We start from the raw sequence: 13,935 nt of genomic DNA on the forward strand, positions 1-13,935 counted from the left end.
TCTCTGTCTCTCTCCCCATCCCCCTCTCTCTCTGTCTCTCTCCCATCCCGCTCTCTTCATCTCTCTCCCCATCCCCCTCTCTCTCTGTCTCTCTCCCATCCCGCTCTCTTCATCTCTCTCCCCATCCCCCTCTCTCTCTGTCTCTCTCCCATCCCGCTCTCTTCATCTCTCTCCCCATCCCCCTCTCTCTCTGTCTCTCTCCCATCCCACTCTCTTCATCTCTCTCCCATCCCCCTCTCTCTCTGTCTCTCTCCCATCCCCCTCTCTCTCTGTCTCTCTCCCATCCCGCTCTCTCTCTGTCTCTCTCCCATCCCGCTCTCTTCATCTCTCTCCCCATCCCGCTCTCTCTCTGTCTCTCTCCCATCCCGCTCTCTTCGTCTCTCTCCCCATCCCCCTCTCTCTCTGTCTCTCTCCCATCCCACTCTCTTCATCTCTCTCCCCATCCCCCTCTCTCTCTGTCTCTCTCCCATCCCGCTCTCTTCATCTCTCTCCCCATCCCCCTCTCTCTCTGTCTCTCTCCCATCCCGCTCTCTTCATCTCTCTCCCCATCCCCCTCTCTCTCTGTCTCTCTCCCATCCCACTCTCTTCATCTCTCTCCCCATCCCCCTCTCTCTCTGTCTCTCTCTCCACCCCCCATCTCTCGCTCCATCTCTCTCCCCATCCCCCCCTCTCTCTCTCCATCCCCCCTCTCTCTCTCTCTCCATCTCCCTCCCCACCCCTCTCTCTCTCCACCCCCCCCTCTCTCTCCATCTCTCTCCCCACCCCCCTCTCTTCATCTCCATCCCCCCCTCTCTCGCCATCTCTCTCCCCATCCCCCCCTCTCTCTCCATCTCTCTCCACCCCCCCTCTCTCGCTCCATCTCTCTCCCCATCGCCCCCTCTCTCTCTCCATCCCCCCCTCTCTCTCTCTCCATCTCTCTCCCCACCCCCCTCTCTTCATCTCCCTCCCCACCCCTCTCTCTCTCCACCCCCCCCTCTCTCTTTCCATCTCCCTCCCCATCCCGCTCTCTCTCCTCCCCCCCTCTCTCTCTCCATCCCCCCTCTCTCTCTCTCCATCTCTCTCCCCACCCCCCTCTCTTCATCTCCCTCCCCACCCCTCTCTCTCTCCACCCCCCCCTCTCTCTTTCCATCTCCCTCCCTACCCCTCTCTCTCTCCACCCCCCCTCTCTCTTTCCATCTCCCTCCCCACCCCTCTCTCTCTCCACCCCCCCCTCTCTCTTTCCATCTCCCTCCCCATCCCGCTCTCTCTCCAGCTGTGTGAGGATTTGTTTAAGAGGACAGTTGGAAACACAGATCCTGATCTCTCCTTCTCAGTGGAGGTATGTGGAGCCACACACACTTCTAGACTCCCTTCCTTCCTTCCTTTCCTTGGCCCTTTAGTGACCTTCTCTTCTACCCTTCCACCCTTCACTAGTCTGTTCTCTATTACAGGTGTCCTACATGGAGATCTACTGTGAGAGGGTGCGTGACCTGTTGAACCCTAAGTCGAAGGGTACACTCCGTGTTAGGGAGCACCCTATAATGGGACCGTACGTTGAAGATCTGTCTAAACTGGCTGTGACCGGATACAATGACATTCAGGACCTAATGGACTGTGGAAACAAAGCTAGGTGAGGGAACGTGATGGGGGACAGGACATGGTGTGTATGGAACGGTGTGGGGGACAGGACATGGTGTGTAGGGAACGGGGTGGGGGACAGGACATGGTGTGTAGGGAACGGGGTGGGGGACAGGACATGGTGTGTAGGGAACGGGGTGGGGGAGAGGACATGGTGTGTAGGGAACGGTGTGGGGGTGGGGGACAGGACATGGTGTGTAGGGAACGGTGTGGGGGACAGGACATGGTGTGTAGGGAACGGGGTGGGGGACAGGACATGGTGTGTAGGGAACGGTGTGGGGGTGGGGGACAGGACATGGTGTGTAGGGAACGGTGTGGGGGACAGGACATGGTGTGTAGGGAACGGTGTGGGGGTGGGGGACAGAACATGGTGTGTAGGGAACGGGCTGTAGGACAGGACATGGTGTGTAGGGAACGGTGTGGGGGTGGGGGACAGGACATGGTGTGTAAGGAACGGTGTGGGGGTGGGGGACAGGACATGGTGTGTAGGGAACGGGCTGTAGGACAGGACATGGTGTGTAGGGAACGGTGTGGGGGTGGGGGACAGGACATGGTGTGTAGGGAACGGTGTGGGGGACAGGACATGGTGTGTAGGGAACGGGGTGGGGGACAGGACATGGTGTGTAGGGAACGGGCTGTAGGACAGGACATGGTGTGTAGGGAACGGTGTGGGGGTGGGGGACAGGACATGGTGTGTAGGGAACGGTGTGGGGGACAGGACATGGTGTGTAGGGAACTGTGTGGGGGACAGGACATGGTGTGTAGAGAACGGTGTGGGGGACAGAAAATGGTGTGTAGAGAACGGTGTGGGGGACAGGACATGGTGTGTAGGGAACGGGCTATAGGACAGGACATGGTGTGTAGGGAACGGGGTGGGGGACAGGACATGGTGTTTAGGGAACGGTGTGGGGGTGGGGACAGGACATGGTGTGTAGGGAAAGGGGTGGGGGACAGGACATGGTGTGTAGAGAACGGGGTGGGGGACAGGACATGGTGTGTAGGGAACGGGGTGGGGACAGGACATATATACTATACTATTACTACAGGAACCATTCTGGCTCAGATCAGGTTACTATATATACTATACTGTTACTACAGAAACAGGAACCATTCTGGCTCAGATCAGGTTACTATATAGACTATACTATTACTACAGGAACCATTCTGGCTCAGATCAGGTTACTATATATACTATACTGTTACTACAGAAACAGGAACCATTCTGGCTCAGATCAGGTTACTATATATACTATACTGTTACTACAGAAACAGGAACCATTCTGGCTCAGATCAGGTTACTATATATACTATACTGTTACTACAGAAACAGGAACCATTCTGGCTCAGATCAGGTTACTATATAGACTATACTATTAATACAGGAACCATTCTGGCTCAGATCAGATTACTATATAGACTATACTATTACTACAGGAACCATTAACCATTTTTTTCTTCTCATTTTGTCTGTCATAGTAGTGTACCTATGATGAAAATTACAGGCCTCTCTCATCTTTTTAAGTGGGAGAACTTGCACAATTGGTGGCTGACTAAATACTTTTGCCCCACTGTATATTAACTAGTTGACTCACTGATTGGTATATTAATTAGTTGACTGACTGATTGGTATATTAATTAGTTGACTGACTGATTGGTATATTAACTAGTTGACTGATTGGTATATTAACTAGTTGACTGACTGATTGATATATTAACTAGTTGACTGACTGATTGATATATTAACTAGTTGACTGACTGATTGGTATATTAACTAGTTGACTGACTGATTGGTATATTAACTAGTTGACTGACTGATTGATATATTAACTAGTTGACTGACTGATTGGTATATTAACTAGTTGACTGACTGATTGGTATATTAACTAGTTGACTGACTGATTGATATATTAACTAGTTGACTGACTGATTGGTATATTAACTATTTGACTGATTGGTGTTTAAACTAGTTAACTGACTGTTTGATGTATAAACTAGTTGACTGACTGATTGGTATATTAACTAGTTTACTGATTGGTATATTAACTAGTTTTCTGATTGATATATTAACTAATTGACTGACTGATATATAAACAAGTTGACTGAATGATATATAAACTAGTTGACTGACTGATTGGTATATTAACTAGTTGACTGATTGATATATAAACAAGTTGACTAATTGATATATAAACTAGTTGACTAATTGATATATAAACTAGTTGACTGATTGATATATAAACTAGTTGACTGATTGATATGTAAACTAGTTGACTGATTGATATATAAACTAGTTGACTGACTGATTTGTAATTTAACTAGATGACTGATTGATATATACACTAGTTGACTGACTGATTGGTATATTAACTAGTTGACTGATTGATATATACACTAGTTGACTGACTGATTGGTATATTAACTAGTTGACTGATTGATATATAAACTAGTTGACTGACTGATTTGTAATTTAACTAGATGACTGATTGATCTATAAACTAGTTGACTGACTGATATATAAACTAGTTGACTGATTTATATATAAACTAGTTGCCTGACTGATTGGTATATTAACTAGTTGACTGATTGATATATACACTAGTTGACTGACTGATTGGTATATTAACTAGTTGACTGATTGATATATAAACTAGTTGACTGACTGATTTGTAATTTAACTAGATGACTGATTGATATATAAACTAGTTGCCTGACTGATTGATATATAAACTAGTTGCCTGACTGATTGATATATAAACTAGTTGACTGACTGATTTGTAATTTAACTAGATGACTGATTGATATATAAACTAGTTGACTGACTGATATATAAACTAGTTGACTGATTGATATATAAACTAGTTGCATGACTGATTGGTATATTAACTAGTTGACTGATTTATATATACACTAGTTGACTGACTGATTGGTATATTAACTAGTTGACTGACTGATCGGTATATTAACTAGTTGACTGACTGATTGGTATATTATCTAGTTGACTGATTGATATATACACTAGTTGACTGATTGGAATATTAATTAGTTGACTGACTGATATTTAAACTAGTTGACTGGCTGATTGGTATATTAACTAGTTGACTGATTGATATGTAAACTAGTTGACTGATTGATATGTAAACAAGTTGCCTGACTGATTGGTATATTAACTAGTTGACTGATTGATATATAAACTAGTTGACTGATTGATATATAAACTAGTTGACTGATTGATATATAAACTAGTTGACTGATTGATATATAAACTAGTTGACTGATTGATATATAAACTAGTTGACTGATTGATATGTAAACACGTTGCCTGACTGATTGGTATATTAACTAGTTGACTGATTGATATATAAACTAGTTGACTGATTGATATATAAACTAGTTGACTGATTGATATATAAACTAGTTGACTGATTGATATATAAACTAGTTGACTGATTGATATGTAAACACGTTGCCTGACTGATTGATATATAAACTAGTTGACTGATTGATATGTAAACACGTTGCCTGACTGATTGGTATATTAACTAGTTGACTGATTGATATGTAAACAAGTTGCCTGACTGATTGGTATATTATCTAGTTGACTGATTGATATATAAACTAGTTGCCTGACTGATTGGTATATTAACTAGTTGACTGATTGGTATATTATCTAGTTGACTGATTGGTATATTATCTAGTTGACTGATTGGTATATTATCTAGTTGACTGATTGGTATATTATCTAGTTGACTGATTGGTATATTATCTAGTTGACTGATTGGTATATTAACTAGTTGACTGACTGATTGGTATATGAACTAGTTGACTGATTGATATTTAAACTAGTTGACTGACTGATTGGTATATTATCTAGTTGACTGATTGGTATATTAACTAGTTGACTGATTGGTATATTATCTAGTTGACTGATTGACTCATTGTGTTATTGATTTCAGGACGGTGGGGTGTGTGTGTGTGCATTGAGGGATTACTTGTTGATTGATATACTGATTGATTGGTATTGATTTCAGGACGGTGGCGGCAACAAATATGAATGAGACGTCTAGTCGTTCCCACGCCGTCTTCACCATCGTGTTCACACAGAAACGAAGAGACCAACTCACCAGCCTGGACACTGAGAAGGTACGAGTAAACACACAATAATAATCCATTATTGTTTGTCAGACAGACAGGGTGTGTTAGGTGTGTTTAGGTGTTGGTGTGAAACAAAGAGACCACCATCTCCCTGGACACAGAGAAGGTAGTAGGGAGGGGGGGGGGCTGGTAGGAATGTGAAGTGGAGGAGAGTCAGACTAACTCTCTGGTGATGAGGAGGGGGGGGCTAGTATGAATGTGAGGTGGAGGAGAGGTAGACTTACTCTCTGGTGATGAGGAGGGGGGGGGCTAGTATGAATGTGAGGTGGAGGAGAGGTAGACTTACTCTCTGGTGAGGAGGAGGGAGGGGGGGCTGGTATGAATGTGAGGTGGAGAAGAGGTAGACTTACTCTCTGGTGAGGAGGAGGGAGGGGGGGCTGGTATGAATGTGAGGTGGAGAGGAGGTTGACTTACTCTCTGGTGAGGAGGAGGGAGGGGGGGCTGGTATGAATGTACTGTAACTCTGGTGATGAGGAGGGGGGGGCTGGTATGAATGTACTGTAACTCTGGTGATGAGGAGGGGGAGGGGGGGGGCTGGTATGAATGTACTGTAACTCTGGTGATGAGGAGGGGGAGGGGGGGGGCTGGTATGAATGTACTGTAACTCTGGTGATGAGGAAGTGGAGGGGGGGGCTGGTATGAATGTACTGTAACTCTGGTGATGATGAGGAGGAGGGGGGGGGCTGGTATGAATGTACTGTAACTCTGGTGATGAGGAGGGGGGGGGCTGGTATGAATGTACTGTAACTCTGGTGATGAGGAGGGGGAGGGGGGGGCTGGTATGAATGTACTGTAACTCTGGTGATGAGGAGGAGGGGGGGGCTGGTATGAATGTACTGTAACTCTGGTGATGAGGAGGAGGGGGGGGGCTGGTATGAATGTACTGTAACTCTGGTGATGAGGAGGGGGAGGGGGCTGGTATGAATGTACTGTAACTCTGGTGATGAGGAGGGGGAGGGGGGGGGCTGGTATGAATGTACTGTAACTCTGGTGATGAGGAGGAGGGGGGGGGGCTGGTATGAATGTACTGTAACTCTGGTGATGAGGAGGGGGAGGGGGCTGGTATGAATGTACTGTAACTCTGGTGATGAGGAGGGGGGGGGCTGGTATGAATGTACTGTAACTCTGGTGATGAGGAGGGGGAGGGCTGGTATGAATGTACTGTAACTCTGGTGATGAGGAGGGGGGGGCTGGTATGAATGTACTGTAACTCTGGTGATGAGGAGGGGGGGGGGCTGGTATGAATGTACTGTAACTCTGGTGATGAGGAGGAGGGGGGGGGGCTGGTATGAATGTACTGTAACTCTGGTGATGAGGAGGGGGGGGGGGCTGGTATGAATGTACTGTAACTCTGGTGATGAGGAGGGGGAGGGCTGGTATGAATGTACTGTAACTCTGGTGATGAGGAGGGCTGGTATGAATGTACTGTAACTCTGGTGATGAGGAGGGGGGGGGCTGGTATGAATGTACTGTAACTCTGGTGATGAGGGGGGGGGGCTGGTATGAATGTACTGTAACTCTGGTGATGAGGAGGAGGAGGGGGCTGGTGTGAATGTACTGTAACTCTGGTGATGAGGAGGGGGGGGGGGCTGGTATGAATGTACTGTAACTCTGGTGATGAGGAGGGGGGGGCTGGTATGAATGTACTGTAACTCTGGTGATGAGGAGGGAGGGGGGGCTGGTATGAATGTACTGTAACTCTGGTGATGATGAGGAGGAGGGGGGGGGCTGGTATGAATGTACTGTAACTCTGGTGATGAGGAGGGGGGGGGCTGGTATGAATGTACTGTAACTCTGGTGATGAGGAGGGAGGGGGGGCTGGTATGAATGTACTGTAACTCTGGTGATGAGGAGGAGGAGGGGGGGGGGCTGGTATGAATGTACTGTAACTCTGGTGATGAGGAGGGGGGGGGCTGGTATGAATGTACTGTAACTCTGGTGATGAGGAGGGGGGGGGCTGGTATGAATGTACTGTAACTCTGGTGATGAGGAGGGGGGGGGCTGGTATGAATGTACTGTAACTCTGGTGATGAGGAGGGGGAGGGCTGGTATGAATGTACTGTAACTCTGGTGATGAGGAGGGGGGGGGCTGGTATGAATGTACTGTAACTCTGGTGATGAGGAGGGGGGGGGCTGGTATGAATGTACTGTAACTCTGGTGATGAGGAGGGGGGGGGCTGGTATAAATGTACTGTAACTCTGGTGATGAGGTAGCCTGCTGCAACATCACTGTCACACTCAGACCAGGGCGATTTCCTGTTGGAGAGAGAGACAGATCCATGACACGTGTCTTATGGGAAATAGATGCTTTTCTGTTCTTTAAATGGAGACTAATCTAATATTACGCTAATCACATTATAGCCAGCAGCATATCACCCTGCATACCACACTGTATACTACCCAGCATATCACCCTGCATACCACACTGTATACTACCCAGCATATCACCCTGCATACCACACTGTATACTACCCAGCATATCACCCTGCATACCACACTGTATACTACCCAGCATATCACCCTGCATACCACACTGTATACTACCCAGCATATCACCCTGCATACCACACTGTATACTACCCAGCATATCACCCTGCATACCACACTGTATACTACCCAGCATATCACCCTGCATACCACACTGTATACTACCCAGCATATCACCCTGCATACCACACTGTATACTACCCAGCATATCACACTGCATACCACACTTTATACTACCCAGCATATCACCCTGCATACCACACTGTATACTACCCAGCATATCACCCTGCATACCACACTGTATACTACCCAGCATATCACCCTGCATACCACACTGTATACTACCCAGCATATCACCCTGCATACCACACTGTATACTACCCAGCATATCACCCTGCATACCACACTGTATACTACCCAGCATATCACCCTGCATACCACACTGTATACTACCCAGCATATCACCCTGCATACCACACTGTATACTACCCAGCATATCACCCTGCATACCACACTGTATACTACCCAGCATATCACCCTGCATACCACACTGTATACTACCCAGCATATCACCCTGCATACCACACTGTATACTACCCAGCATATCACCCTGCATACCACACTGTATACTACCCAGCATATCACACTGCATACCACACTTTATACTACCCAGCATATCACCCTGCATACCACACTGTATACTACCCAGCATATCACCCTGCATACCACACTGTATACTACCCAGCATATCACCCTGCATACCACACTGTATACTACCCAGCATATCACCCTGCATACCACACTGTATACTACCCAGCATATCACCCTGCATACCACACTGTATACTACCCAGCATATCACCCTGCAAACCACACTGTATACTACCCAGCATATCACCCTGCATACCACACTGTATACTACCCAGCATTTCACCCTGCATACCACACTGTATACTACCCAGCATATCACCCTGCATACCACACTGTATACTACCCAGCATATCACCCTGCATACCACACTGTATACTACCCAGCATATCACCCTGCATACCACACTGTATACTACCCAGCATATCACCCTGCATACCACACTGTATACTACCCAGCATATCACCCTGCATACCACACTGTATACTACCCAGCATATCACCCTGCATACCACACTGTATACTACCCAGCATATCACCCTGCATACCACACTGTATACTACCCAGCATACCACCCTGCATACCACACTGTATACTACCCAGCATATCACCCTGCATACCACACTGTATACTACCCAGCATATCACCCTGCATACCACACTGTATACTACCCAGCATATCACCCTGCATACCACACTGTATACTACCCAGCATAGCACCCTGCATACCACACTGTATACTACCCAGCATATCACCCTGCATACCACACTGTATACTACCCAGCATATCACCCTGCATACCACACTGTATACTACCCAGCATATCACCCTGCATACCACACTGTATACTACCCAGCATATCACCCTGCATACCACACGGTATACTACCCAGCATATCACCCTGCATACCACACGGTATACTACCCAGCATATCACCCTGCATACCACACTGTATACTACCCAGCATATCACCCTGCATACCACACTGTATACTACCCCAGCATATCACCCTGCATACCACACTGTATACTACCCAGCATATCACCCTGCATACCACACTGTATACTACCCAGCATATCACCCTGCATACCACACTGTATACTACCCAGCATATCACCCTGCATACCACACTGTATACTACCCAGCATATCACCCTGCATACCACACTGTATACTACCCAGCATATCACCCTGCATACCACACTGTATACTACCCAGCATATCACCCTGCATACCACACTGTATACTAACCAGCATATCACCCTGCATACCACTGCTGGCTTGCTTCTGAAGCTAAGCAGGGTTGGTCCTGGTCAGTCCCTGGATGGGAGACCAGATGCTGCTGGAAGTGGTGTTGGAGGGCCAATAGGAGGCACTCTTTCCTCTGGTCTAAATAATATCCCAATGCCCCAGGGCAGTGATTGGGGACACTGCCCTGTGTAGGGTGCCGTCTTTCGGATGGGGCGTTACACGGGTGTCCTGACTCTCTGAGGTCATTAAAGATCCCATGGCACTTATCGTAAGAGTAGGGGTGTTAACCCCGGTGTCCTGGCTAAATTCCCAATCTGTCAGTAAAGTCAGTCTGGTGGACCTAGAGGTCAGGGGTTAGGTATTAACCATGTTATTCTCTCCAGGTCAGTAAGGTCAGTCTGGTGGACCTAGCTGGTAGTGAGAGAGCTGACTCGTCGGGGGCAAAGGGTTTGAGGTTGAAGGAAGGAGCTAATATCAACAAGTCTCTCACCACCCTGGGGAAGGTCATCTCTGCTCTGGCTGAAATGCAGAACAGTAAGAAGAGGAAGTCCGACTTCATCCCCTACAGAGACTCGGTCCTCACCTGGCTCCTGAAAGAGAACCTGGGTGAGAGTCCTGCTAGACATTTCACACAACTTATTAAGCATCTGTTTGTTTTACACTGGGAAACTGTCACAAACACATTGAACAGTGTGTTATGAACAGCTCCCTTGGGAGGGATGGAGGGAGAGGAGGGAGAGGAGCTAGATGGAGAGAGTGAAGTAGGTCTATGTGATATATAAACCTCTCTCTCTGTGTCAGGTGGTAACTCCAGGACAGAGGATGGATGGAGGGAAGGTCTATGTGATATATAAACCTCTCTCTCTGTGTCAGGTGGTAACTTTAGGACAGAGGATGGATGGAGGGGAGGTCTATGTGATATATTAACCTGTCTCTCTGTGTCAGGTGGTAACTCCAGGACAGAGGATGGATGGAGGGAAGGTCTATGTGATATATTAACCTGTCTTTCTGTGTCAGGTGGTAACTTTAGGACAGAGGATGGATGGAGGGGAGGTCTATGTGATATATTAACCTGTCTCTCTGTGTCAGGTGGTAACTCCAGGACAGAGGATGGATGGAGGGAAGGTCTATGTGATATATTAACCTGTCTCTCTGTGTCAGGTGGTAACTCCAGGACAGAGGATGGATGGAGGGAAGGTCTATGTGATATATTAACCTGTCTCTCTGTGTCAGGTGGTAACTCCAGGACAGAGGATGGATGGAGGGAAGGTCTATGTGATATATTAACCTGTCTCTCTGTGTCAGGTGGTAACTCCAGGACAGAGGATGGATGGAGGGAAGGTCTATGTGATATATTAACCTGTCTCTCTGTGTCAGGTGGTAACTCCAGGACAGAGGATGGATGGAGGGGAGGTCTATGTGATATATTAACCTGTCTCTCTGTGTCAGGTGGTAACTCCAGGACAGCGATGATAGCAGCTCTCAGTCCAGCAGACATTAACTATGAAGAAACACTCAGTACACTCAGGTAGGTAAACATCTCCTCTCTCTCCCTCTCTGTCTCTATCCATTCAACCCTCCACATCAGTCTCCATGTGTCTGTCTATCAGTCTCCATGTGTCTGTCTATCAGTCTCCATGTGTCTGTCTATCAGTCTCCATGTGTCTGTCTATCAGTCTCCATGTGTCTGTCTATCAGTCTCCATGTGTCTGTCTATCAGTCTCCATGTGTCTGTCTATCAGTCTCCATGTGTCTGTCTATCAGTCTCCATGTGTCTGTCTATCAGTCTCCATGTGTCTGTCTATCAGTCTCCACGTGCCTGTCTGTCGGTCTCCACGTGTCTTGCTTCTCGGTCTCCACGTGCCTGTCTGTCGGACTCCGCGTGTCTGTTTGTCTCCACGTGTCTTGACTGTCGGTCTCCACTTGTCTTGTCTCTCGGTCTCCACGTGTCTTGTCTGTCAGTCTCTACGTGTCTTGTCTGTCGGTCTCTACGTGTCTTGTCTGTCGGTCTCCACGTGCCTGTCTGTCGGTCTCCACGTGTCTTGTCTGTCGGTCTCTACGTGTCTTGTCTGTCGGTCTCTACGTGTCTTGTCTGTCGGTCTCTACGTGTCTTGTCTGTCGGTCTCTACGTGTCTTGTCTGTCGGTCTCTACGTGTCTTGTCTGTCGGTCTCTACGTGTCTTGTCTGTCGGTCTCTACGTGTCTTGTCTGTCGGTCTCTACGTGTCTTGTCTGTCGGTCTCCACGTGCCTGTCTGTCGGTCTCCACATGTCTTGTCTGTCTGTCTCCACGTGCCTGTCTGTCGGGCTCCACGTGTCTCTCGGTCACCACGTGTCTTGTCTGTCGGTCTCCACGTGTCTGTCGGTCTCCACGTGTCTGTCGGTCTCCACGTGTCTTGTCGGTCTCCACGTGTCTTGTCTGTCGGTCTCCACGTGCCTGTCGGTCTCCACGTGTCTTGTCTGTCGGTCTCCACGTGTCTTTGGCATCATGAAACTGAAGACGGTTAGTTTATCAAATCAATTCTCTGTAATTATTATTACGTGATTAACTAATCAGGTAAATGTAATTAACTAGGAAGTTGGGGCACCAAGGAAAATATTCAGATTGCAAAGTTATAATTTTCCTAATATAACTTTCAGTCTCCATGTGTCTCTCTCTCTAGGTATGCGGACCGTGCCAAGCAGATCAGGTGTAATGCTATAATCAATGAGGATCCCAACGCCAGACTGATCAGAGAACTGAAAGAAGAAGTCAACAGACTGAGAGACCTGCTGTTCTCACAGGGGCTGTCTGAACTATTGGCTGTAACAGGTAACAAACACTGCTGTTCTCACAGGGGCTGTCTGAACTATTGGCTGTAACAGGTAACAAACACTGCTGTTCTAACAGGGGCTGTCTGAACTACTGGCTGTAACAGGTAACAAACACACAGAGCTCTGACCCATCTCTCTATCTCTGTCTGTCTATCTCTGTCTCTCTCAGGTGGAGAGGTGAACAACAACAGTGTTCTGGGCTCCTCCCCCACAGGCCTGCCAACCCACCAGCCAATCACCGCTAACGGCCAATCAGAAGCCCCACAGAACCCTGCCCAAGATTCTAACTCCGCCCCTGACGAAGACTCCACACCTGACGGAGACGCTGATCACATGACTGATCACATGACGGCGGACTTTGCTGAAGGGGAGGAGCTTGTTGAGACCATCAGTAAAGAGGAGGTGGCTGAGAGACTGGAGGTATGAACCATATCTGTTTACTGTCCTAGACCTCTGTCTCTAGTAGTCTACTAGTTTACTGTACTAGACTTCTGTCTCTAGTAGTCTACTAGTTTACTGTCCTAGACTTCTGTCTCTAGTAGTCTACTAGTTTACTGTTCTAGACTTCTGTCTCTAATAGTCTACTAGTTTACTGTTCTAGACTTCTGTCTCTAATAGTCTACTACTTTAGTTTACTGTACTAGACCTCTGTCTCTACTAGTCTACTAGTTTAGTTTCTTGTACTAGACTTCTTCTCTAGTAGTCTACTAGTTTACTGTGCTAGACTTCTGTCTCTAATAGTCTACTAGTTTAGTTTACTGTCCTAGACTTCTGTCTCTAATAGTCTCCTGGTTTAGTTTACTGTTCTAGACTTCTGTCTCTAATAGTCTCCTGGTTTAGTTTACTGTTCTAGACTTCTGTCTCTAATAGTCTACTAGTTTCCTGTACTAGACTTCTGTCTCTAGTAGTCTACTAGTTTCCTGTTCTAGACTTCTGTCTCTAATAGTCTACTAGTTTCCTGTACTAGACTTCT

General features: G+C 47.2%; 1 protein-coding gene across 1 annotated transcript in view; it reads left to right on the forward strand.

Moving 5' to 3' along the window:
• The window catches only part of kif1ca (kinesin family member 1C, a), a 134,924-nt gene that overhangs the window by 45,491 nt on the left and 75,498 nt on the right, over positions 1 to 13,935 (forward strand). The window contains 7 exon segments of the mRNA XM_031791496.1: positions 1,253 to 1,318; positions 1,431 to 1,609; positions 5,646 to 5,757; positions 10,535 to 10,757; positions 11,601 to 11,679; positions 12,812 to 12,960; positions 13,132 to 13,382. Of these exon segments, the coding sequence (XP_031647356.1) occupies positions 1,253 to 1,318; positions 1,431 to 1,609; positions 5,646 to 5,757; positions 10,535 to 10,757; positions 11,601 to 11,679; positions 12,812 to 12,960; positions 13,132 to 13,382 (1,059 nt within the window).

This window comes from Oncorhynchus kisutch, linkage group LG16 (assembly GCF_002021735.2).
Source record: "Oncorhynchus kisutch isolate 150728-3 linkage group LG16, Okis_V2, whole genome shotgun sequence".
NCBI lineage: Eukaryota > Metazoa > Chordata > Actinopteri > Salmoniformes > Salmonidae > Oncorhynchus > Oncorhynchus kisutch.